The 27261-nt window shown below is 35.6% G+C and overlaps 1 protein-coding gene across 3 annotated transcripts; it reads left to right on the plus strand.

Annotated features, from left to right (window-relative positions):
- Nucleotides 1-2584: 2584 nt before the first annotated feature.
- On the plus strand, nt 2585-25972 carry LOC145689086 (uncharacterized). 3 transcript variants are annotated; one of them, XM_081763215.1, is made up of 3 exons: nt 2585-2689; nt 10398-10505; nt 12242-12423. In XM_081763215.1, exons 1-3 carry the CDS (start codon nt 2632-2634, stop codon nt 12280-12282), a joined length of 207 nt encoding a protein of 68 aa, XP_081619341.1. In that variant the 5' UTR covers nt 2585-2631; the 3' UTR covers nt 12283-12423. The 3 variants fall into 3 exon arrangements, with proteins under 3 accessions (XP_081619341.1, XP_081619340.1, XP_081619338.1); XM_081763214.1 differs by lacking the exons at nt 2585-2689; nt 12242-12423 and adding exons at nt 7075-7952; nt 25656-25972; XM_081763212.1 differs by lacking the exon at nt 2585-2689 and adding an exon at nt 7075-7952.
- Nucleotides 25973-27261: the final 1289 nt, after the last annotated feature.

Genomic DNA, 27261 nt, shown 5'->3' on the forward strand with positions numbered 1-27261 from the left:
AGCCATTGTGAATTGAAATATAATAAGAATATAACACTGTTCTTATACTTCCCTTATATTTTATGTTGCCAGCCTTAATGAAATGATTTACAAGAACGTTCACAAAAGCAACTTTATATTTAAAATCATCTTCTTCTGCAAATCCTTATTTCCTTAGCCACGATCGCTTTCTAGGCAATTGTTTGTTTGTTTGTAGGAGCCGGAGGAAAATGAAAAGGAACCCGGATGTATACTTCCTTAGTTCATATTTCGTTCAAGTGAGATCTTCTGTCGCTAGTGTAGCTCACTATCACATACCGCTATTCTCGTGTTTCAGAAGGTATCCATCCATCTTTATCGCTTTAGAGGGAATAGCAAATCCTGTATTTCTGTATGCCATTGCGGTTTGATTGACTGTCGATCTCCCGTTGCGTATACCGGTACTAATTTTATTTAATACACGTGCTATTATTGCTTTAAATGCTACTTTTGATTGTGACTTGTGCCGCGACTTAAGATAGTTAGTGCGAACAATTTAATATTTTAACACAATTTTTTCACTTGAGAACAATAACTGCTCGTGGCGTTTGTGTGTATGTGTAAGTGTCTCGTGGAATAAGACGTTGATTTTCGGTGCCATTTGATAACAGTCACTACCATCACTCACGCACCTACTGTAACTATTGGAGGTCTCTTGCCCCAAACACTACACATTTCCCCCCACACAATCCAGGGCTGATCTTAAGCAGCACGTGCGCTGTCATTCTCTTCAATATTGCCGTACTTCCGTAACCTTTCATAAACAACAAAATTCAGCATTAAAAAAAAAAAAAAAAAAAAAAACAATGAATGCTTGATAAAAGAAAGGGACAATAGAGGGAAGTAGCAACGTTGATTTTCAGGTAACGGGGTCATAAATCTCTAACAAATATCTCAAAGAACAGAAGGGAAAGTTTTCAGGACTTTCCAGATTCCATGATAAAAGCGTCTTTAACTGTGCCTCTGTTAGTATTCCAGGTCAGACAAACACCGCCCTTGTAAGGTGACCATAATTCCAGTATGATACGCCAGGTGGCAGCACCGAACCGAAAATGGGTGGGTATAAAACGAATAACCTTCTGTAATTTCTAGCAAGTACCTAGGTATATAGTACTACGCAAGGGCGCCCATTTCTCTGGATATTTGGAGGGGCACACACACGCAGAAGGTATATATATATATATATATATATATATGAGGATGTCACGACTAGTGATGGGAAAATTCCCGGTAAGATATTTTTCGGGAATATTCCCGGGAAGATTCCCAAAATGGGAATTTATCCGGGAATTTATGTAAAATCAGAAAGGAAATTGCATTATATTACTCTATTATGATTTCGAAGTTCAATTAATTATTATATCACAATATATTATTATTGTTGTCCTCAGAGGATTCTTTAAAATGTACATTCTGAACGGTCTTTGTTACCTTATTACCACTTGATTATTTTTAGACAGTACACATAAATGTATATTTATTTACAATACGTTATATCAATTAAATATGTGTGAAAAAATAATATAGTAACAGTTTAAATTTATATGTAAGTGGATTTACTCAACTTGATTCCATACACGACCTTCATTCTATCTATTTCTTGAAATTCCATACGTTAATTCACATGTAAAAGAAGTCCAAGTAGCCTACCTCTTCAGAAATTCGAGTCAGAGAGAGCAGACAGACCGACGTCTATTACTAATGGTGGTTCAAGGTTTATTAGGAGCACTTAATTTCTAATTATACATAATTCTAAATTATTTTACAAAATGGTTAATTTTCTTCATTTGTAAATTAGTAATTTGCAAATTTTGGCTGTTCTTTAACATTGGGAGCCAGCTTATGCACCTACTTTTTTGCGATATTCTATTCCGATGCGGTTGTTTTATGGTTTCATACGTTAAATTACGTTACCAACATTAAATTCAGACAGCATTGTAGAGCGAGCGTTAGCGAATGAAGGCGGGTTAGAACCCCCCATGGCACGTTGTTTTTTTTATCTTCGTTACCGACAATTCACTTTCTTTTTTCACATAAATCACTTCCACTTACCTTTCCGTTTTGTATAAATCCGTTACTGCCCTAAACAAATGTGTTCGATACTCTCTTGAGTACTTGAACATCACTATCAACTCATTTCTTCCCTAAATCATCCTACTTTTTGCTAGTTTTGGCCCCCCCAATACTAAACAATTACCTTACGTTTTACTGCAAATGGAAATGGAACTTAAAAAATCATCCCTAATAGCACAAGTAGTCAACGGGACGTCCCATACGACCCACAACGATCCTAAAAAATCCAGGATATAAATAGGTAATCCCAGGGAAGTCCCGCTTGGGACAGGCATGGGTCTATATGGATGGGAATCCCACGGTTGTCCCGCAGGATGGCCACTAGCAACGGGAAACAGAAAATCACAAAATTATACGTATTTCTCTCATAATAAAAGAATATGTTTAAAAATCAGCAGAAAAGAAAATATAAACCATAAAATTTCGCCTGGTCCTCAGTGCTGTGGTGCGCGTTCGGAACCGTCATTTGTTTGTCACAATTGCATTGTGGTTTGTGGTATTGGAAGGAATACGTGAGGTTCAGCGGTGACGCAGTGGTAGATGTTAGTGGAATATTTTGTGTTCCAACAGATTTTAGTCTGCAGTATAATTGATTTCGGTAAGTGTGTGAAATGAAAATTTTAGTGATTTAAAAAAAAAAAGAGTTGTTGTTATTCTAGTTGTAAAAAAAATGATGAAATGGTGATCGTACAGCCGTAGTACTCAATGTTTAAAGTTCAACAGAGCAGGAATGCTATGAACAATGGATTAATATGGGCAGATTTACAATAGGTCGGAATCTTTTAAAATATTTTTCACTTTTTATGTATCAAATAATTATCTAAAACCTTCTTACTCTTATTTCACACTGTTATTTCATGCTGAAATTATGGCGTTCAGTTTAAGAATAAGCACGCAAACTGATTTACCATAAAACCTGCATTGTACCTGATGTACCAAACTGATAAGCAGCCATTAAGTGTCCAGCACCAGCCTCTGGGATTTTGTTAAGATATGTGTGGTAAAGCGAAGATGAGCAAATATTGTCTAGTTATTTTTTACTAGATTTGGAGCACTAGTGTTACAAAACGCTCCTCAAAACTTATAGCTGATCGACTGAAGGGGCTTAGAAGCCCCGCAGGACAAGTTGTTTTCTACCTTTGAAGTGACACATGATTTGCATGGGGAAGGTTCTAGATTACTGGTCCCCGATGTGGATTAGTAGATGGGTAGATTTCTTTCTGTACTAAAGTTTATACATTTAACTGATACAGTATTGCCGAGCGAGCGTTAGCGAGTGAAGGCGGGTTAGAACCCCGCAGGGCACGTTGTTTTCTGTCTTTATTACTGCTCAATCGGAAGGGGGACCAGTAATCTAGAACCTTGCCTTTGCACTGCAACCATTGTTTCTAACCATTTCCCAAATCTTCAGATACAACACTTAGCATCTCGTTCCTAACTTGTATTCAGCCGCCTTCTGCCTTAGCAAATACTTCCACCATAACATACTTTCCTATGTTACTTACTACCACATATGGTTTATGAAATTGAATGAAATGAAATATCTAGTTTAACGTCTCACGAATGTGCACCGAGGCTAAGGGAAACGGTGATGATCAGAAATGAATGAAATGGTGGAATGAAGAAAGTGGTAGGAGACGGTGTTTGTCCACCACAGAGTTCACTTGGCGCGAGCTGGGATCGAACCTGGGACCCCAAGCACCAGAGATAAACGCTCTACCTCTGAGCCACCGCGGCCCCATATGGTTTATGAGTTTAAACAATTATATTACCGTTTCACTACTTTACTACTAATATTTTTCGACCTATAAATTTTTCTTTTGGTAGAGCCGTCTGCTAAAGTTAACCCGCCAAGGTGTTAGCGAAATTGATGAACATTGATTATTTTCAATTAAAACTGCTTTCATCATATGTTTTGTGTTTCTTTTCTGTTGTGAAGTGACTTAAGCAAACACAACAGTGTTGCACTTAAAAGCAGCGCAGCAGAATCTGCCTTTTTACAAATTTTAACCTGACGTATCTCATGCAAATTTCATCATAGTGTTGAAACTTGCAAAGACGATGCAATGAAACCGTTTAAAGGGTACGGTGGAGGCTTTTTTTTTTTTTACGTAGCTTGAGTTACATCTCTCCACTATATTAATGTTTCAATTAAAAGTGGTTTATTTACTTTACGAAATGTAGGTCTACCTGAGCGAGCGAACGGTGTTAGAAGCCCCCCGAACATATTTGCGAATTACAACTACAAATAATAGTCGAACCCCTTCAAAACGTAACGGAGGTTGAAAGGTTAGAATTTCCAAATATCGAGACTGTGAAGCGTGATACGGGTTATCAGGCGCCAGTGACGAGAAAGATTTTATGCGAAGAACTAAAATCTTAATGGAATTCAATTAGGGGGTTGCTTTTTGTTTCTCCTCCAGTCTTTTGCGGTAGTGATATTGATTAAAAAAAAGCAGGGTTGGCTGGTTTAAACCAGCTGTTTTTTTCATTCATTACTCAAAAAGATTATACTACAAAAGCAACTCTTTTTATGTGAGTATAAATGTTTGATTTGTGATTTTTTTTGTAGTTATTATTGTTATGTAATTGCAATCAAAGAAACATTCTAAATGTTGTTTTGTTTCAATGTTTACTATTGATAAAATGCATCGAAATTCCGTACTTTGTGTGTGAGGGGGAGGGTCATACAGACCCCACGAGAGGCATTTAGTGAAATGAGAAGTATCTTCGATATCTATTTATGTATAAATGAGTCTGAGCCAAAGTGGACCTAAAAATTCGTATCTTTGTGATATGCAAATTAAATCGTTGTATTTCTTTAATTTGGACCAATATAAGTCGTTGTTAACTAACTTGAATTAAATTAGTTCTTCTGTACTCCGTAGTACTTTGAAATTGTCCATATGTAATTCAGTATAATGTTTTCACTTGTGCAACTGTTTATCTTTTTGTCCTTCTGAAATGACTCTTGAGAGCTATATTAAGAAGCATGTAAAGATCAGTACAACGTATTTTTATCAGGATTCCTTCGTGAGTGAGTCGGCAGACGTATCGCATTTGTGGCCAATTAGTCCTGGTTCCGAGTTCAAATGGAGGACAATTTCTCTCGGATGTAACTCGAGAAGCACTTTTTATTCCGCTTTAAGCTTATGTGACCCCTTCCAGCATAACCCGGATGTTGCATAATAATATCAAGGCGAAACAAACTTATTTCTGTCCATATATGATATGAATATATAGAGCAAATAATTTTAAACAAATAAACCTGGTTTAAACCCCAAAAAAACGGTTTTTTTTAGTTTTTTCAATAAAAACCATGGTTTTTGCCTTCCCTGAAAAACAGTGACTTAGTTGCGTTACGAAATATAGCTGAACGAGCGAAAAGGGTGAGAAACCCCGCAGTTTTTTTTCTTTCATTAGCACAATGGTTCACTGAGCTGCAGTACCAGTTCCGAAGTCATGGATCGAGTTGGGGGAGATACTAAATGCCATCCCAGTTAGGCAACTGCACTCTTCACGCACTTTATTGTATTTTATTCGCAAAATACGCAAACCTAATTTAATGCTAATATATTAAAAATACTAGTTTAGATTTTTTTATGACAACGATTTGTAATATAAGAAAAGATAAAAGTACTGCAGTAACTCAAATTGTAAAAGCTGAGCGAGGGTTGTATTCTGAAAAGAGGAGGAAAATAGAAAAACAATATTTGTGAAGGGTAATATTGGATGGAACAGGTTACCTTATTCTTAATCTGCACGGTGTGATTTACGTAAAAGTGGTAATTCGCAAATATAATCGAAAAATATGGATGACTATCCGAGTCATATGTTTCTTTTATTTATATGTTTAGTCAGCTTAGACAAAAGGTCTAGTGAGCTTTTGTCCTACACCGGCCAGTGAGTGATGGAAGGCGGTGTTGGATGTAAAAGTAATGGAAAGCTACAACGTATTGTGCTTACTGTTCATAAATCCTTCTTATTGCCAGGGTTGGCAGAAACCATGTTTTGTCGAAAGAAAAGAATTTGATTAAACCATATTTTTTTTACATTGTTACTTTTTGTTCAAATTGATTTCTTTATTCATTTAGGTTACATATAACTAAGTTTGTGTAGCGTTAACATCCTTATGCAACAGGAGGTTGGTGAGCCCTTTCACAACATAAAAGGCTGTTCCGAAAGTAGACATCGATAAAAATGACGTAATGAAGATAAGTCATGCGCTTAAAATACAAGTTTTCGTAAAAAGCACCTTGTTTGGTTTGGTGCAATCAGTACCTTAGCATAATTACAATCTGATTTTTTACTAGGGAACAACAGAATTTGGGCTTCGCCCACTTCACTTTATTCTAATGCGGATAGTATTCTGTGAATCGGGATTGTGCAGTTTGAGTACAGAGCTGAACGGTATATATATATATTTTACATCGAAAAGCTCCGCTTTAATCGTGCCGGTGTGATTTTTCATAAGCAGATATTTTGCATACTAATTTTCCTATGGTTATGCCCTAGGCTAAAGGAGACTGATGATAATAATAAGTTAAATGGTGAAATGAAAGAAATGTAAGGAAATGGGAAAACCCCAAGGAAATCAACGCACATGGTGTTAAAATTTATTTTATTGTCACTGTATAATAGCCAGTTCGCTAAAAGCGACGTTTGTTTCTTAAAAAAGTCTGGAACTTTAAAATTAAAACTGAAAAGTCCAATTGATAAGATGTGGATGTAGCCAATAAGGTTTCGCAACTTCTAGTTCTGAAACTTAGTCGGCTATGATCCTGCCAAGTTCGGTCACCAAATACCTGGGACTAGTTCTGTTTAAAAAAAAAAAAGGCTCGCTCACCTCAATAATCTGTACAGTGATTTCACTTGTGCAGTTGTCTTTCTAAAATAACTTAAAATATTCACAAGTACGCAAGATCAATATAACACATTTCTACAGAGGGTCGAGCTAGGTCTTGGGTTCGAGGCCAGGCGGAGGACAGTTTTTCTTGGGTGAAACTGGGTAAGTGATTTGATCCCACTTTAAGCTTTAGGTTCCATCCTTCATAAGGGCTCCGCTGTTACATAAAGATGTTAAGGACAATCTGGGCTTGGAGTGGAGGGTCTCTCAGTAGCAGTGCAACTACAGCTTAACGTGGAATCTGAGTCACATGAGCACCCATCGCGAATCCAAGTCTCCCGCATCAAAGGCGCGTACGCTAACCATACAGCCACGAGGGAGCTAAGGTCAAACGAAATTAGTTCTATTCACATGTAATCTAAATAATTAAAGCAAATCAATTTAAACCAAAAAACCTGGTTTAAACACTAACAAAAAAAGTCTGGTTTTAAACTCAAAGCTGTTTCTGTTTTCAAACATGGCTTTTGCGAGCCCTGCTGAAATTTCAAGCATTGATTTTTTTCACTAATTCTAGGAAATGGAAAGAAAGAGAAAATGCGCAGATTGCATATCTTCGAGGCATTTACGAAGACGGATAAAAGAAGTGACAGATGAATTAATGTTAACTATCTGTGAGAAGACTGTATCATCAGATAAGGAAGTTAATATTGAATCAAACAATGGAACGTCCCCGATCACTGGTTACGTGTCAGCAAATGTTCGAGGTAATACTTTAGATGTGGAGGAACCCCTATATTCTTCACAGAGGCTAACATATGATGAAAGCATATCGGGAAGTGGATTGTCTTCAGAAGAAAAGTTAGACACTATTGGAACGTTCAAGACGAATGATAACCAACGAGTAGAGGAATATAACGGAAGATCGCCGCTGGAGAATTTCCCTCTTCAAACGCTGGACGACCTCTATGAGTGTGAGAGGAGGATTGCAAATGATCCAGCATTTAGGAGACGTTTGGTATGTTTAGCTCCGTATTTGTTGAATATATTTAGTTACGAGAAGAAAATGTATGTTTTCTTACAAACGACAAATATAGGGTTGCCACCTACCGCGAAAAGCCACTGAATTTAAGATTCTGGAAAAGTCAGGGATTTCTTTTTTAAAAAAACGGGAAATTTGAGCTTAACTGAAAACATAAGAATCACTGCCAAACCAGTTTGTTTCTGTATGACTTATTGTAAAGGAACCCATACTGTTCTTATGGGTGAGACAGATAGTATCTCCATTTCTGTTGGCTGAGCACTAAAAGAAGTAAACTATTACGTGATTAAAAGAAGAGTGGTAGTTCGGTTCTCCTATGTTATACATATAAATTATAGGTAACAGGACATGTGCGAGTCATGTACATTTGTCAAATCAAAGTATTTTAACTTACAATTGTGCAGTTTTTTACTACTCATTTTTTGTTATGCTGGTGATCACTTTTAAATGTATAAGGAACGTTTGTGGCGTAACTTGCTTGCAGGTTTAGGTCCCATGCTGTGAAGTTTTAAATTTAAATTAGAGTAGTATCAATCAGTTTTTCAGTTCTTGTTTTTGATCATCATCTTGAAATTTACGTTTTCATTTTAGTTTAGGTTTCTTGTAATGTAAACGTGCATACAGAGGTAGACTACTGTATTTTTGTGGTGCACTAATGGTAATGTAAATTGTGCTAAGCTTCAGACTGAAAGTTGCCAAATAGAGATACATATTTATAACTTCTGTAACATTTAAAATATTCTTATGCTTCTACAATTCCTTACTTAGCTCTTCTTATCCACTATAGTATAGCTGAAGTGTGTTATTTATTTTCAAAATTCGAAAGTACCCATTTGAGTAACTTAGTGTAAAATTTTGTGAGAAAACTTGGAGTAAGGGAGTTTTGAAATCCCAAAAGAGTAGCCAGCCTCAAATATGTTTCTAATTCAGTTTTATTAACGATATGTGTATGTTTAAGATGTAGCAGGCCCGTTGCCACAGGAGACTACGAAGAGCTAAGACCCTTCTAGAACATTTTTTAAAAACGTTGATCATGGTTACATATGTGCTCAGCCAATATGTTCTTAAAAAAAACCTACATACGGAAAAAAATCATCAATAAAAGAGGCATTTACCATACCTACAAGAGACAAATCAATCAACATTTTTCAAAAAACAAACCACAAGAGACACCAAATGAAACTAATGAATCTACACAACCAGACAACCGGCTTGAATGTGTCAGATACACCTTGAGTGCCTAAAAAATTTGCTTTATTTCTTTCTTTTTCATCTTGATTTAATTTCTTTTTTTTTTTTCTTGTCCACACCGTCGGAGACAAACATTTAGCCGAAGCCCAGTCTTCGAAAATTTTTTGTTGTGCGATAAATCTTAGTATGTATCGTGAATATAATGGTATATGTTCTCGCTATGTGTACAATATATTGAGTATTTTTTTGGTGTTTCTTAATGTCCGAGAAATATTTTTAACTGAAACATTGAAAACAACCAACTTCGATAAGAATGAAGTATGGTATAGTACACAAATATTTCTCATGTTTTGAAAAACCTCTAAACTTAGTTATAAGGTAGAATTACAAGCTACCACGTGTCTGAAATGCTTCGTGATTTTAAATAAAATTAGGATGTTGTTTTTGAAATACACTAAAGTCCTACAAGTTATGGGATAGCGGTATAGAACTACTTCATGTGTTGCGGAAAACAAATATAAATGCACATAGCACTCGACTTCTGTTACTTGAACTTCTGTAAAAGGTCATTGACCGTGATGTTGCTTCTACGACGAAAACTATCAATGTGTGTGTTGCTCTTGATAACTGCCAATATGCCGGATAGCCATACTGATCATGATCCCAGTTGATACGAACTGATGGTAGAGTGCGTATGTGGCGGAGACTCTAGACGCCGTAGACTCAAGTTGTCAACAAGGCAGTTACAAGCTTGTGGCCTGTAATTATGTGGTGCGTGTTTATTTGGCATTCTTGGATCCTCGAGTCCGATTGACCTAGAAAATATCAGCAAGCCAAAATTATTCGCGATTGATTTGCAGAGCATTCTAAACAATGAATCGGCCAACTATACTGCTGGACATAAAGTTAATAGAAACATGTACGATATCATCGTACGAACCATTTGTGCACACGTTTTACTTGCAACAATCACGTCATAATAGCCAACAACCAAGACTTTATGAAGGATTTCTACCGACTTGTCGAGTCCATGCCATTCCAAGTTGCTGCACTCGCCATGCTCGAGAAGGCATAGCACGATAGCCCTATTATCTTTGTATCCCATAACTTTTGGAACCTCATTTCACCTATTGAAATGCATGTCGAATATTTCATATTCCTTCTTGTTATCACACATATCTATTGCAGAAATTTGCCAGTTTTTCTCATTCAGCAATATTATATTTCCAGAGACAGTGAGGCAACACGCGTCCAGCAAATTTGCTACAGATGCTGAGATCAAAAGACCAGTTCAAAGCTGGCTTCGTCACGCAACGGAAAGAATGAAAAGAGAGAAACGTAAGTAACATATTGACACTTTTAGGTTTGTAAATTGCTTGCTCTTGCTTAGTCGACGTGGTGAACGGAAGCTTCAAGCAATCAATTATAATACAGAAAATTATTCTGTATTATAATGTATTGTTGATGTCGCACCAAAGACACCATTGTGCGACCCTACTTAATAGTTCAGAAAAGTCGTTGTAAAATTAATAATACACTCTCTTTGCATGTGTAACGCACCCGCGATAGGCATGGAAACCCATTTACGAAGTGGGATGTGTCTACTAAATACGTTTTATGACTAACGCGCGCCAGTGTAGATGGCTATTGTAATTATTATAGTTCTGTATTTTTTCTCCATACAGGTCAGGCAGTCTTCGTTTTTAATGTTGTTTTGCCATGTCCCAAGAAATCCTACACGATATACTTTCACATAAACTATAAACATGCCAAAAGACTGCTTGGGGGCGATCGTCCTTCGGGATTCTACAGGGTGTTTACTGGAGTTGACGTCTAGACTTACAAATTTTCAAAACACCAGCCTGGATTTAAAAAAAAAATGTCATACTATGATATTCAAGAAGCTCTAAAATGTGTTGATAAAGCTAGTTCTTCAATATTCTGATGGAAAGAATGCATAGAAACTAGTGGGTTTAAAAGAAAAAAAGGAAACACTATTGATTTTCTTTCTCGAATTACCAAGTTCTTTCAATGTTTGACCAATTAATTTTATCATCACCTACACCCAGATAATGGGACTGCCATCTTGAAGGGTCTCAAAGGAAATCTTTATATTTCTCCAGTATTAGACAATAATTTCCAGTACATTCCAATATTTCCAGTAAGAAAACCAAATATCAGTATTTCAAGTACCAGTAGACATCCTGTTCTACACCACAGTTGATTCACATTATCTTCATTGTGTGTGTGTGTGTGTGTGTGTGTATGTGTGTGTGTGTCCAGCGGAAATCTTGTTCTTTTTTGTACGGTTCGGGTAATTTTTGGTCATCCTATTGCAAATACTTGTATCAATATTGTATTTTGTTTATTACTTAGTTGCTCGTTTCTAACTTCTATCTCAAGGTTTGTAACAAAGTAATGCTAGTAATTTGGCTTCATATGTTCCGTTTTCCACTTTTTACATGACATCTGATACAAAAGAAAGTAAATGAATTCAATGGATACAGTTTTTTTTTCTTTCGTTGAAACAATTTTTTACTTACGTCAAGGGATAGTAATGTTCAACAATGAATAAAAGAGACAAACGTCATTATCCAAAGCTCGAACTGGAATGTGTGTGTGCCTCGATTGGCCTGGACAGTTAGCTATGTTGCTTGTCTTTGCCTTTTGGCTTGATTACTGATTTAAAGGCTAACTTTATATATTCATCGCTATGCGAACTAAATCCGAACTTGGTGTGCTTTCTCTGCTTTTTAAAGTTCGTTGTTGGTTTATAATTAATACTTAGTATTATATTCACTTCTTGTCAGAAGCGCGACTGATTCGCAGCATCACATGTACTTACATATTTCTAGGGAAAAGATTTTTCAATTCAAGCAAAACAGGTCTCATTGTCTTATGACTGGATCATAATAATAAAGCGAGTAATTCCAATAAGTGTCATCTCCCTACTACTTTCCATACATCCATACGTATTTAACGTAATTATTAGATTTTTCTGTGGCTAATTTTTTATGAATATTTGCACTCACTTCGTCTTTTAACAGATTTTTTTTTCCTTATCCATTTTGTAGGGAAAAGGGATGAACAAAGCGCGATGTTGACAGGCAAATGAACACACATAAAGTGCGATGTGACTGAAGTTGAAATGAACATGCAAATGCTCACATTATAAAACCCTAGATGTATATTTTGAAAGGGTGAAAAAATCCCTTCATGTATGATAGCTTTTGAATAAAAGATTGTACGTGTGTAACCCATTTGTTTTATTAAGCATATCTTTCTTTGCTACACAGATGCTAGATAACTACGATCCAAACGTGACGTTCGGTTATTAATGATTAATTAGGTTCATGTTTCAGAAAAGGCAGTTTTTTTTTCGTAGTTGAATCATGTTCCATTCTTATTTTCTTTCTATCCCTTGAGGAGAAATTTACAGCTGAACAACACTAAGTTAGTTATTATTACAAGTAATGTGGGAAAATACTATATGCAGATAACTTATATATTGTAAATAGGTACATCTTCGCTCTTATTTCGCATAGTCCCATATATGACTATGTTGAATCGTACAGATCACTTTGTCACAAGGAAGACGTCTGAAGGATTTGATGATACAATGTGGCGTCAAGCATCCACTGGCTACATTTTGCAGTTTATCCCGCCAACAAGGAGATTGTCCAAAGGCACCAATTGATATATTTTCTCACGAAATTTAAATTTACCTAACCATAGCTAATATCATTGGAAACGTTACTGCGGTAATAGAGAGTGCAAGTCAACGAGTCAAACATTTGCTTTTGAAATGTTTACCTATAGCCAGTGGCGTATTTCGGGGGGTGGCTTCCGGGCTTAAGCCCCCCCGAAATCTTACTTAGTATAGTAAAGTAAATCAAATATCTTGCAGAATTTTCACATTTCCAGGGAAAGCCCCCCCCCCCCCGAAAGATAGCAAAGCCCCTCAAGAAACAAAATCGTAAATACGCCACTGCCTATAGCCTATAAATATGTACCTGAAGAGACTCACTGGGACTTTGAAGCGGAAGTTCATGTACAGGCCACCATGTGGTATTGCACGATAGCTCTATCGGTAATTACAGAGTGAAGCTATTGGTTATTTTTAGGCTCTGGCTTTTCAAAGGCGCCTCTCAAGTAGCTACACGTGAAATAACACATATTCCGTTTGATTTGCACTGTACATTGTGTTTGCAAATCTGAAACCAGAGCCTGAAAACAGTCAATAGATTCACATCGTCTTTTCTGGTGCAATGCTACACGGTTACACATGAGCTTCCGTTTGAAGTCCCGTAGGATTCTCATCAGGATTTCACGGATACCTCAGGAGTCCCACGGGATCGTCCCGGGATTATCCCATTCGCGTACGTGGTTCTGCCTGACTATCCTCTGGTTTCCTACGGGATTCTTCCTGCATGACTCCCGCTGGAGTCCCACGGGTCGTCCCGTTTCCCGGGAGAAACGCGGACATCTGGAATTCCCGTGTCAGTCCCATGGATGTCGCAGGAGTCATATGGGAGCGTCCCGGGAAAGTCCCGTTTTCCCGGGCGGGAGGGCCATGGGACATCCTAGGGAAGATTTTGTGCTATTAGGGATATTATTAGTTATATAAAGTACTGTCAATTTTAAATTTTTTAACCTCCAAATTCTTTAAAACCTAGAAGTACATCATAATATATTAAAATAAAGTAATTAGTCATATGGTTCTTATAATTTGGAAGATAATTTAAAGAAATGGAAATAAATTCCTTCCCGGGAATTTATAGGCCAGGGGAAAAACCCGGGAATATTCCCATTTTTAAATTCCTTCCCACCGGGAATATTCCCAATGCCCATCACTAGTCACGACAAATTTCATTCAAATTATGCCAAATATTACATACTCATAAATACACTAGGGGACCGTCGGATTTGAATCCTTCATTTTGATAATGTGAGCCGGGGTACTCATGATCGAACTGATTCTCTTTACGTGGTGACGTACTTGTATCAATATGCAATTGTCGCAATTTATCAAAATGTTCCTGTCGTACTAATAATTCACGATCTACTCTCTCTAATCTATTCATTTCCTGAGTAATATTTTGATCATGTTCAGATTTTACGGTAACAGCGGGCAATTTCTCAAAATGCTCCATTATCATTTCAACAGTAGCTTTATGGTGTTCACTAAAACTTTCTAAGGTTTGTTCGGTTCCATCTGACCGTTCACTGTTAAGTTTTAGAATTTGCCGTTGCCCTTGTACTTCTTCACCTATCTCACCTCTCTTTTCCTCGAGTTCCTTTACATATCCGTTTAATTCGGGTACGGCACTTTCCTGTCTATTCATACAAAAACTAACAATCTCGCATTTTCTGTCTGTGAGCACCTAGTGTTCTTCTACTTTCTCTACTTGGCCTTTTACCCCTTGCACTTCCTCTTTCAAAGTATCAATATCACGCTGTTGGGCCTCGGTGGTTTCTCTACTCTCAATCTCTACCGCTTGTATGGATGCCTGTAATTGCCCAACACTTTTCCTATATTCTTCCCTAAGTGATTCAACGCGTTTGGTTAGGCTAGTTAATTCGAAACGTATTTCAGTAATCGTATTATTGAATTCAGTAATCAGTAATCATACTACTCAAACCATTAAGTCTACTTTCTAATTCAACTCAATTCTACGTCCACTCTTTCGCTAATTTGGTTATGCACTGTTTACATTCATTTGCTGATTCTGTTATTGACTGTTTGCATTCGCCTATTAATTCATCTACTCATTATCTATTGCTTTCAATTTTATGTTCTAAATGTTCACTGTTATTTTCTAGTTTCTGCTCTAATTTAGCAGACTGTTTCTCTAACAATGCTTGAATTTGTTCTAATGTAATTCTACTCTCTATATTTATTTAAGTTACAAACAACTAATTCACAGTATAAAAGTGAAAAATACGAACGCCTAACTTCAACAACAAAGTGTAAACAAACAACTTTCTGAAACTAATGTGTCATTATTTCAATTGCACAAAACCTTCTCTTTTTTGACACTTCTCAAAACTTATTAAATTATTTTAACATATCTTAACACATATCCTATAATTATTTTCTCACAATATTCTTAGCATAAGTATAAATAAAGGTGTAAACAGAAGGTTATGTCTATATTGGTGTGTGTTCGGCTGTGATCAGCTGATTGGTGTTTATTCATATGTGCGTAATATTGGAAGTTGACGGTTGGAAAGCTTTGCGAACAAAGATAAAAATGTTATATCTTAATGTCTTACGAAAAACTTATACTAGTAATATTTCTATAGTAATTAAATTTACTTTATGTTATTTAAAGCCTGCTTATTATTTTCTCTTTCCTTTTTCACAAGTTTGAACTATTTCCAAGGAAATTAAATTTAACTAGTTTGCTACATATACTACGTGACTAAAACTGTGGATTCTATACGCAAACACTAAAATACCTGTTCTAAATACTGTCGTGTTTACCAAGTAAATCAGTAGTATCTTCGGGCACAATTACATCCGAAGATTGATGATTTTGTCCTGTCATGGTCACTGTGTGTTTGTAATCGTGTTCTTTTTTTTTTTTTTTTGGCCGTTGTTAAAACTCTATAAACCTAAGCATTCACCCCAGCTTTACTACGGCAAATCACAATTACATCCGAACTTATATCTTATCGAAAACCCGAAGCTGGGCACATACGATTGACCGTAAAATAGAAATATGTGAAAATGATTAATTTCAACACAAATATTAACGAATAATAAAGAAACCACTTTACGATACAACTCAAAAAACCTAATTAAACTGTGCAAAGAATGTGTTGCTGAATCTGAATTACACAAATTAAGAGAACATTAAGAGATTACAAGCGGTCAAGTAAATTTTTTCAATTTTATTTGATGGTTTCAACCTTTCATTTCATTTCTATTTGCTTTCCTTCAATAAAAAGGTGGCTAGGTGGCTCGAATAATTAATTATTCACTTACTCACGATAAATCTTCCACCGGTCAGTTGTTCCACTGCTGATACACTCTAAAAACAGTACTCATGATTTTGCACAATTACCCATGAAATAGAAGGAACTTCACTGATGTACCTATGAGAATTCAATGTACCGAAGACTTTAGTGGGTACACACCGCATCTCAGCCTCTTACCCATGAAATAGTGGGTACATGGAAGATTTATGGGTACAGTAAATTTGTACCGAATAATGTATCCATGACAATAAGGTAACATGAACATACGCCATATTGTGTTTTCGGTTGATGTGTTGTCTGTGCATTATTTGAATGAAGATTGAAAAGATTCCAGCAACCAATCAAACGAGTCACATATAAAAGTAAATGGAATATTTTGTATTTATAATTGTATCTGGATATTTTAAATGAATTAACTTGTCTAAAATGTATATTATATTTCAGTAGTCAAACAGTAATTTATGCCATAGTTCCTTTGAAACAATTTTTCATGGTTAAGCTGATTACAAAATGTACATTTTAAATCTAGTTTTTTTTTTTTTTTTTTAAAAAAACATTCACAACATGCTAATTTTCGTGACTTTATCTGAATAATATTCCGACTGTTCCGTGGGTGCCATTAACGTATGTAGGAAAATCAAGAGTATGGAATTGAAAGTGCAAGGGTAAGTATTCCATACACATGGTTACGTGCACCTTGCACTACACTGGTTTGTATAGGTTGTGTTTATGGCTTCTGGTGCTTACGTTCAAGGTAACGTTTACTAAATCCCTGTACCTTGTGCTTGTGCAAGGACTTTACCGTGTAAGTGTTGTATCGCCGGACCAATATTTGGAAATTTACAGGGTGAATTGGAGAATTTATTTTGGTTTTGAGTGGAAGAGTAAGGGAAAGTCAGGTGAAGGGAATAGCGATTTCTGTAGGCTGTGTTTGATATTGTAAGGGACATTGTATGCGGAGGCGGAAGTGACTGTTTGGTGGAGAAGTACACTTGCTATGATTTAGTGGTGGAAAAGACAGTGTGGTAATAGCGCGTATATGTCAAGATTCTGACATACCTTGTTTGCGTTTTATAGAATTACACAAAAATAACGAATGTCAGTTGTTGAAATTCTGTAAAAGACACAGTATACTGTTTACAAGTGAAGCTTTACTAATATGAAGTCCTATTGAAGCTATTATCATTGCCAAAAACCATTTGCTTCACTACCAACTCGCATACCCACCATCGCTGACACGCCTGCTTCCTCTGGACGCACTGTAGCATAAATCCGTACGCCGTGTTTGTACGCAATAGTAAATTTTTTATGCCATGTAAATCCTAAAAGTTTACATGGCTCTGTTTTGAAGGTAACAACCTGACCTAGCCTCAAGTAACGTAATGTAATCTAACCAAGTGCTTTACAATTTAGTACTTTTTTGTGTTTTTTTGTAGTCCTCGGTATAACGCTAGAGAAGCAAGGGCTCGGGAAAAACCGCCGTTTTTGGAAAAAAACTCGTTTTTTTTTTGCTTCTCTTTTTTGCTTGGGAAATTTTGGGCTTTTTCTCAAAATTCTGCTTTAATTTGATAAAGGAGACTTTGTTTCGCTTCTCTATAACACAAAAAGTCATTTAATTAGTGGTTGGTGCTGATAATAATATAAAATCTCGAAAATAAACTATGAATTTCGAAAAGATATTTCAAACCATTTTTCTTCAACATATTTACATTATGAATTCCACAAAATTAACCAATGTATATAATAAAAATTTTTCAATTTTCTATATACAAAAGTAATCAGAGTTGACAAGAACCATGGTTGTTTTTGAAAATGCCAAAAACCCGTTTTTGGGGGGATGTTAAAACCAGTTTTTTATTTAGATTTTTTGCTTTATGTATTTATATTACATATTCACAGAAATAAGTTTGCTTCGCCTTTGTGTTATTATGCAACAGCGAGATTTTGCCGGAAGAACTCCCATACGCTTAAAGAAGCCCGGTCAGTAAATTTCTTAAATTGAGAATCTCTCGCCCTAGCCATCGGGAAAATCCCGTCATTACTTGAAATGTAAGACAATAACGGGAAATCCCTGTTATTGCTTAGCATGTAAAATTTAAAGGTCAACGTATCATAATCAGTACGCTAAAACTGAGGTATTAAATTATAAATTTAATACATAGATATCATTGAAAGTGCAATCCAATCTAATGCTGGAAGCTACGTAGGCAATCGATAAATTTTGCCAATTTCTATCAATATATTTAAGCAATTTTGGATTCTTTATAAAACAACAGGCATTCAGGCAAGGAAAAATATACAATTTGGTATCGTTTTGTACGTTTAGGCTGAACATCCTTACGTAATACCGAGGTTATCAAGGAGAAGACTTTCGCTTAAAGTGACATCCAAACCGCTACTTGGTTTGTTCGACCGAGAATTGATCATGAGACACCTTGAAAAAAGGTGAAAAGGAAATAAAACTATTGCAGGTGGTTTGATATCTGGAAGGGTCACCATGACGTTCACACGATTCGCATTTTTCATTCTTTTTATTTTTATGGTTTAAACCAGTTATTAAAAAAAAGTTGGTTAAACCAGCCCACCCTAAAAGTAAACACTTCTTTTAAAAAAAATACACAAATAACTAGCAAAATAGTATGTAGTATTTTTACTTCAAAATATTTCAAACCCTCTTTCTGAAACAAGATAAAATTAGAATAAAACATAAGAGAAATACTTAGTTTTATATGATACACTTAAAGGCTGCACATCTAGAGCTTTTGGTTTTGTATATTCTTGAAATTCTACAGTTAAGTTTTATATAACCACCATCACGGTTTACCCAATTCTCAAGTTTTCTGAATTTTTAACAAGAGGGATTCAACATATCATTACGGAATCCCCCCCCCCCCCCAAAAAAGGACTACGGAATATATTTAAGTTAAGCTAAATACAACTGCACGACAGACATGACTGAGTGATTAACTTTTACGCTTCTATCGGGAAGTCAGGGATTCAACCAGCATTCGACCATTCTGACAATGCTTTTCTTCATTCCATCTGTGAATGTAGAAATAGTGCGTGTACCGTGAGTTGGCCGACTTCCTTTCTTATTGTTTATAAATCGTTATTATTACTAATTATCAGCAATGACGGTTTTGCGAAGGTTAGAGGGCGGTCTTTCGGACCGAAGCCCGTTCCCCAAAGTTACGGAATGTGTGCAACAAACAAAATATCTATTAGTTATGCTTTTACTCATAAACTTTAAGCTCTTCTCAAATAAAAATTACGATTGTTTAGAAAACTAAACATTAGTATGAAAAACCCTTCCCAAAATACTTTTCTAAGTCCGCCTCTGATTCTCAGTATAAAATTATTTTTAAGGTTGTATCCGGAAGATTCTTGCTAAACATATAAACGAAACGAAATATTAGTTATGCCTGTACTCATAAACTTCAAGCACCTCCCAAATAAAATTAGGACTTTTTAGAAAACGAAACAATCAGAAAAACCCCTCCTAAAGTACTTTTCTAAATTCGCTACTGATTATTTGTATAAATTGGTATTCAAGATTGTGTTCGGAAAATTATTGCTAAATCACTTCACAGCTACAGTTTAACAGAAATGTGGAAGTACGGTTTGACGGGTATATTGAAAAACGTATGCTTTGACGGATAAATAGAAAAACGGGCAAGTTTAACTTTTGTGCTAGAAGCTAGAGTACTAAGCTCTTAGAAATGAAACATGGATGACAAACTAAAATGATCTAGAGAAGAAAAAAGATGTCGATAACTCAAAAGTTAAAATAAAGTTAAATAGCCTCTAAAATTGTCCTCAAATACTACATTCTTCATGTTAGCTTTAATTCGTAAAACATGTGCTCCATCCATCTTGATGGTGAATTTCAGAGCGAAATATTGCATTCAGGTCATGGAATTCTTAACTATAGAATATACTATAAGAAATAACGTGGGTTCCTGTCACCACGGCATGGCGCGTCCTCAGGTTGCGGATCGATATATATAGAGGCCTCTAGATATAGAGGTTAGCTGCGAATATACTGAATAAGCAGTCGCGGACAGACGACTAGGAGTTGTCCTCCAGCTTGGGGGTTTGGGTAAGGCTAACACCCTCATCCTGTAAAAAAAGGTACTTGTTCAGAAACATTCACAAAAGCCTCGGACAAGGACTGATAACTTGGCACGACATCAGCAAAAGAAAATGGACATGAGGTTTGGAACATGAAATATTAGAAGTCTTTATAGGGCAGGCGCGTTAAAATCTGTAACGAGTGAGTTAGAGAAATACAGGATGGACTTAGTAGGAGTTCAGAAAGTTAGGTGGGAAGGAAATGGATCTGATAATTCCGGAAATTTTACTTTATTTTACGGGGAAGGAAATAAAAATCACCAGTTAGGAACAGGGTTTTTCGTTCACAAACGAATATTACCAGCAATTAAACGGGTTGAATTCGTTACTGACAGACTTTCTTTTATAACTCTTAAGGGACGGTGGTGTGATATTATTGTTTTAAATGTATATTCTCCAACTGAAGATAAGGGTGACGATATAAAAGATAGTTTTTACGAAGAAGTGGAACGGATATTTGACCAACTCCCGCGATACCATATGAAGATTCTATTAGGGAATTTCAATGCGAAGGTAGGACAAGAGGATATTTTCAAACCGATTATAGGGAACGAAAGTTTACATAAGGAAAGTAATGACAACGGTGTTAGACTCGTGAACTTTGCAACATCCAAAAACCTAATTGTGAAGAGTACAAAATTCCCACATCGCGACGTTCATAAATACACTTGGACATCACCAGACGGAAAAACACATAATCAAATTGATCACGTTTTAGTAGATAGAAGAAGACAATCTAGCATAATTGACGTCCGGTCGTTTAGAGGGGCTGATTGTGACACTGATCACTACCTGGTAGCAGCAATAATATCTCCTTTGACGATTTGCTGAACAAGCAGCCAAAAACTAATGTGCGTGGAGAAAAGGAGATACACACCGCAGAACCGTATATTCCAGAACCCAATCGAATAGAAGTGGAAGTGTAAATTTAATAGGGGATGATAGGAGAACAGTAGAAATAAATGCAGAGATTTTATTAAACGCTTGCAGGGACATGGGTTTAGAAGTAAATGTAGAGAAAACTAAATACATGGAAGTGCGTCGCGACCGTAGTACTGCAAATTATGGAGGCGTTAAAATATTAAATAATACTTTTGATAAAGTGGATACTTTCAAATATTTAGGATCAATATTAACAGACGAAAATCATATTCACGAAGAAATTAAATGTCGACTAAAAGCAGGGAATTCGTGTTACTATTCGGTTCAAAATCTCTTGTCGTCGCGAATTCTGTCGAGAAATTTGAAGCTTAAAATATATAAAACGATAATCATGCCTGTTGTTCTGTATGGTTGCGAAACATGGTCGCTTACTCTCAGGGAAGAACATAGACTGAAAGTATTTGAGAACAGGATCCTGAGAAGAATATTGGGACCCAAGAGGAACGAGAATGGGGAATGGCGGAAGATCATAACGAGGAACTACACAGTTTATACGGTTTACCCAACATTGTTAGGGTCGTCAAGTCTAGGAGACTTAGGTGGGCAGGTCATGTAGTTAGAATGGAAGAAAGTAGAAACGCTTTCAGTCTTGACTGGTAGACCCATAGGAAAACGACCATTAGGAAGACCTAGGCGCAGATGGGAGGATAATATTAAGATGGATCTCGGAGAGATAGGAATACAAGGTAGAAACTGGATGCAATTAGCTAAGAATAGAAGCCAGTGGAGAGCTTTTGTGAACGCGGCACTGAACCTCCGGGTTCCATAGGCCATAGAGTTAGTTAGTTAGTTAGTATACTATAAGAAAGCTATTTAGATAGAAAAATCATGAAAATGAAAAAAGCCAAAATTTCCAAAATTCTCGTTTTTTCCCCCAAAAAGCTGGCTATTTATGTGAAAAAACCATCGATTCAAAAAAAAAACGGGTTTTTTACATCTCTATATAACATTAATTTTCCCTTCTCCCTAGGACACCAGTCACAACGTTGCACCCCTCTACCTTCTACGAATACCTCGAAGTCCTTGTACAAGTACATGACAAAAAACATACACAATGTGCACACAGAGAAGGCAGTTTTATCAAAATGCGGCAAATAAAACTCGCAATATCATGGGGGAGGGGTTATCCTTTCCCTCACCTCATAGGCCTATATCACGAAAGTAACGACGAAAACTGAAAGGACTTAAATTAACCTGGCCCTAGCTGATATTCCACAAGAGTTCGTAGAAAAAAAACGTAAAAGCGATCGAAGGAAAATTTAGCAACTGGGCCTACAACTTACACAGTTCTCTCTGTCTTTTTTTATGAACGGTGATAGCTTAAACTTGGCCAAACAAAAATAAAATATACGGTTCCTTCGAAATTTCAGTGTTTCTTGCTCAGTATCGCAAACTCAAATAGGGAATGCAATATCTCAAACTAAACAAACCGACAAATATAATTTCGTTAAACTTTCCTGACCCACTCAACAATTTGTCTGTAAATACTGTGATTCTACTCGTGTGTAATTTATAAGACCCCCAAAATTACTTACGCTACTAACATATAATATTACTCGATACAGCTGGTGGGAAATATTTTGTTGGGTGCCAGTATCTGTCTGCTACACATGGTCAGCCAATATATATATATATATATATATATATATATATATATATATATATATATATATATATATATATATATATATATTTCTTTTCAAGCGGTGTTTTGGATTAAAGAAATTTCTTAATTTATTTAGATTACATATGGATATAAATAATTTTATTTGGGCTTAACGTCCTTATGCAACACAGTGATATGAAAGTAGATCTTTTTCCGAAAGTAGACATCGATTACTAGGAAAATGTTTAGCTGTCTGATGCAATAGGAATAAATAGCGCGATTATAATACAAATGTGTTGCTTCATATTTAAAGCACACTAACTTTTATTTTGATTTATAATTAAGAATTAGTTTATTATTGGTAAAATAAAAGTGACAGTTCTCTCCTCTTCTTCTTCGTAAGGTATTTTCATAAGAAGATTGACAGAGGAAGAAAGAAGCAAAAACTGTTGTCAAAAGAGAAGCAACAAACCCGTGTCGTTCCAAATGAACTTGAGTTAGGGGTAATTATATTTAAGTTTTGATTTATATTAGCGAGTGAGCGTAGGGCAGTTGAGTAGAGCGTTGGCTTCGTTTTAGGAAGTTCCTGGGTTCGCGCTCAGCTACCGCTTATCCCTGGTTTATCTCAGTCGTACTAGGCAAATGCTGTAATGGTGCCTTAAATACGGCCAGTGTCGACTTTTTAAACCCTTTAACATAGGTAATAGTATTGTACGAAATTTTAACCATTTATTTTTATCTTTTGCAATTTTTTATTATTTTGAAAATAAATTTATTAGAAATCGCAACATCAATGTTTCGGATGTCTTTAAGATCGTCATCAGTAATTACAGTAAATTGGAGAAGGAATTTTGAATAGCCTGTTTATGCAATACTCATGCATTGTAGTAAAATCTGGTAATATGGCAGTAGGATACAGAAGGATATTCTTCATTTTTTTTTTTTTTTTTTTTTTTTTGAATAGGAGTGCTTGGAATTGGGACCGCAATTTGATTAATCTTCGCCTTTGCGTTGTGATCTCAATAAGTAATTCGTTATTTTATGAGACATAGATAGCAGCAAAATCGAAGTATGTTTTAATAAATAATCGCTTTGATATTTTAAAAATCAAGTAAATGTTCTCTTACCATTAAAATGGTAATGTGTTGCTATCTTTAAGGAGCAATAATAATTATAGGTACCTGTATACATTATTACATTTAGTAAACTTCCAATTATTTAATTACTGTACCAATGCCTTTAATCAAGTGTACTAGTTTTGTTTTCCAATCACACATCACTTTTGAAGAAATTGCTGGAATTGCTCTATCAGTGAATGCTCAACATAAAATTCATTGTATATTCATTTAAAAATTCTAAATTTAACACATGAAACCATACTTATCTAAAGTTACATAGATCTTTCCTCGATCTGCCGCTCTTTTCCCACGGAATTACTGTAGTTTTTTTAATATATTTTAATTGTATACATTTTTTCTTTTCCTTCTGACATCCTTCTACGACCAACAGATTACATCTATTGCACATAAGAATATAAAAGTACTTTGAAACCAATTTTGCAGTTCAGAAAGAAGTCTTGTAGCACCTTTTGCTTGATTTTGTAAATGAGAACGAGAGTTGACCGCATTAGCCGTGCGGTTTTAAGTATCATTCCGCTTACTTCAATGTTCCAGGTTCGATTCTCACTGGAGCATGGTTGTTTGTGGATTTTAGGAATTTAACAGCTAATAGCATCGTACCCAGACAAAGTCGAGAGCTACTAAAATCAGGGTTTAAAAAAACAACCCACCTACGCCTGTATCGGTTTTCTCGGACTTAATTTATTTTTCAAAATATCTAAATGTAAGTGGGTAAAAGTGTTAAAATATGATTTATATTTCAAGATTCTCATTGTCATAATTTGCAACAAGGGGGCGCGGTGGTTCAGTGGTAGAGCGTTCACCTCCGGTTCTTGAGGTCCCTGGTTCGATCCCAGCTCGCGCCATGTGGACTTTGTGGAGGACAATCACCGTTTCTCGGGGTTCTCCCGTTTCCTCCCACTTTCTTCATTTCACCATTTCGTTCATTTCTCTTCATCACAGCCTCCTTTAGCCCACAAACCATAACTATGGGACGTAAAACTCAAAGACTTCATTTTTTTCAAATATAAGCATAATCTGTGCATTAATTTGTATAGTTATCTCAATTAATTCCATAATTATCTCAAGCTGAGTTTTTAAAAATTCATTCAGTACTTTACAAAGGTCATAGAAAAGACTTAATTAGTATATATTGAATGATGTAGTATGCCAAACAGTCCAAATTTTGTAGAAATCACTTTCAATGTGATCCCCTTAGTTGTATGACTAATATACTCATCAAAAGCTCAATAACCAGGTGGTTTTTTTCAGGTGTTTCCAACCCGAAAAAAAAAACCACCTTTTTTGGCTGAGCTGCGCCCACATGGACAAACTCTGACGAAAATACAGAATTTTACCAAGAACAATCGAATTTCAAAGTAAAGTTATAAGTTTTTGTAGTGTTACCACTAAAACAACGTACCAAAGTATAACATATTTCCTTTTTTAAAATTAATATTGTTAAACATTCTAAGGAGTACTTCTATTTTTTTGTTGTCTTTATAGAGAATTAACGTGTCGTCTACATAACGATAGTCTGTAAACAACTTTTCAATTTAGATGTAGCTACACTGGATAAGATAATTATTGCATATTTTGCACAGCATTGTTATTTCGTGATTTTATTTCTTTATTTAAATATGTACTGTGTTCTTTATATTTTATGAAACATATCTAAACTCATTCCTTTGGATATATATATTACAGGCATCGTTTCCAGAAACCTTGAAAGCCTCAAGGACCAACCCTATTCTATACTGCCGAGTCCAAAATGCTGTGGAAAGGAAATGGAGAAACAGCCGTGATATCGAAGAGACATCCCTGCTGCTCTTATGTATTTATTACGTTAAGAATTTATTATACCCAACATGGTTTGGACAATTTCTGGGACTTGCAAAAAAATTTTGACATGTGACAAAGAAATATTAAACGCAGCGTACTGCAGAAACCATATAAAATACTAAATATTATAACGAAAACAACTGCAAGAATAACAATTAAACAATAGCAATAAACTTGTTTTGTATTACTTGAATTATGTTCCTGTATATCAAGTATTTTTAGCACTTCATTTTAAAATAAGAATGTTTATTTATTACTTAATAAGATTATATAATGTAGCAGCAAAAATTGTGAACAAAAGGTTAAAACATCAAATTTGCATTATCAGCGCCCCCTCCCCCAATTCAACAAAACAGTCTGGTCCTTGGTTGTTCTTCAAATTTTTCGCGTAGCTTTCGGATCTGCTTTATTCAATTTCGGATGCTTTAATCGGTTTGGGTCCGCACGCGCAAACTGAAGTATTCTTTCTTCATTTTTTCCTAATCCACAGCTTGAAGAAAAATATGTGGCATTTTGCCCCAAGTAAATTTTATAAGTTTTATCAAAAGCTAAAATCTTAGCTTTTAATGGAAGGTATTTGCATTGCTCAGCTGTTATGTTGTTTTATTTGGGTTGATAAAAGCAAAGCTTTGATGTCGAAAATATAATCGATGATATTTTTAAGTATTTTCATTGCTTTCATCAGAAAACTTGTAACTTAAACATCCTTCAGAAAGGACTGAACGTCCAAAAGGTACTACAATATTTTCCCACAGTTAAGAGGACTTTGTATATTTGTGGCAGCATAGAAAGCATCAGTAAGAAAAAAGAGAAGTCTCAGTTCTGTATGGCATCCAATCTTTAAAAAAAAAAAAAAAAAAGTTACGATTGTTCGTTCACTAAAAGTGAGATGCTTTCCGAAGGTGATGTTTGATGGATAATATCACACTGATATTCGTTCTTTTGCAGAATACCTCTTATAGGAGTTTCATATTCTTCCGGGAGGACAGATTCTCCATTTTTAAATCAGAAGGCGCATCCTTCCAGTAGGACGAATGGCCGTACTTTAGTATTAATATAAAATGTATTCAAACATTTCAAATCGAATAAATATTTGTGTTTATAATAAGGAACAAAGTACAAGGTATATTCATATATGATACGGTACAAAGTAAGTCAAAGTTAGAGCCACCCTGATTACTGTATATTCTGAAGTGAAAGAGGAATAATTCTAAATTGGTTTAGTTGGATGCGGAAAATTTCTAGCAGTATAATGTGTTCTGTAGGCCATTTTGGAGGCAGCTCTGTTGAATTTGTCTGAAAATAATCTTAAATGGAAAATGGAGCCCACCTCATTTTGTGATAGTATATCATCAGAACTTTATTGAAAAAATGAGTTTTCATTATTACTGTTTATGTAACCAGTTTCATATTGTTCCTAATTTCAATATCATTAATAAAGTCATCTCTGAAAAGTAGCAGGGTACAAATA

The sequence above is a fragment of the Thermobia domestica genome, chromosome 7 (assembly GCF_964235325.1).
Source record: "Thermobia domestica chromosome 7, izTheDome1.hap1.1, whole genome shotgun sequence".
NCBI lineage: Eukaryota > Metazoa > Arthropoda > Insecta > Zygentoma > Lepismatidae > Thermobia > Thermobia domestica.

What these genes read in the sequence shown, in the direction of transcription:
- LOC145689086 (XM_081763214.1), top strand. Translation starts at nt 7,515, where the DNA reads ATGGAAAGAAAGAGAAAATGCGCAGATTGCATATCTTCGAGGCATTTA.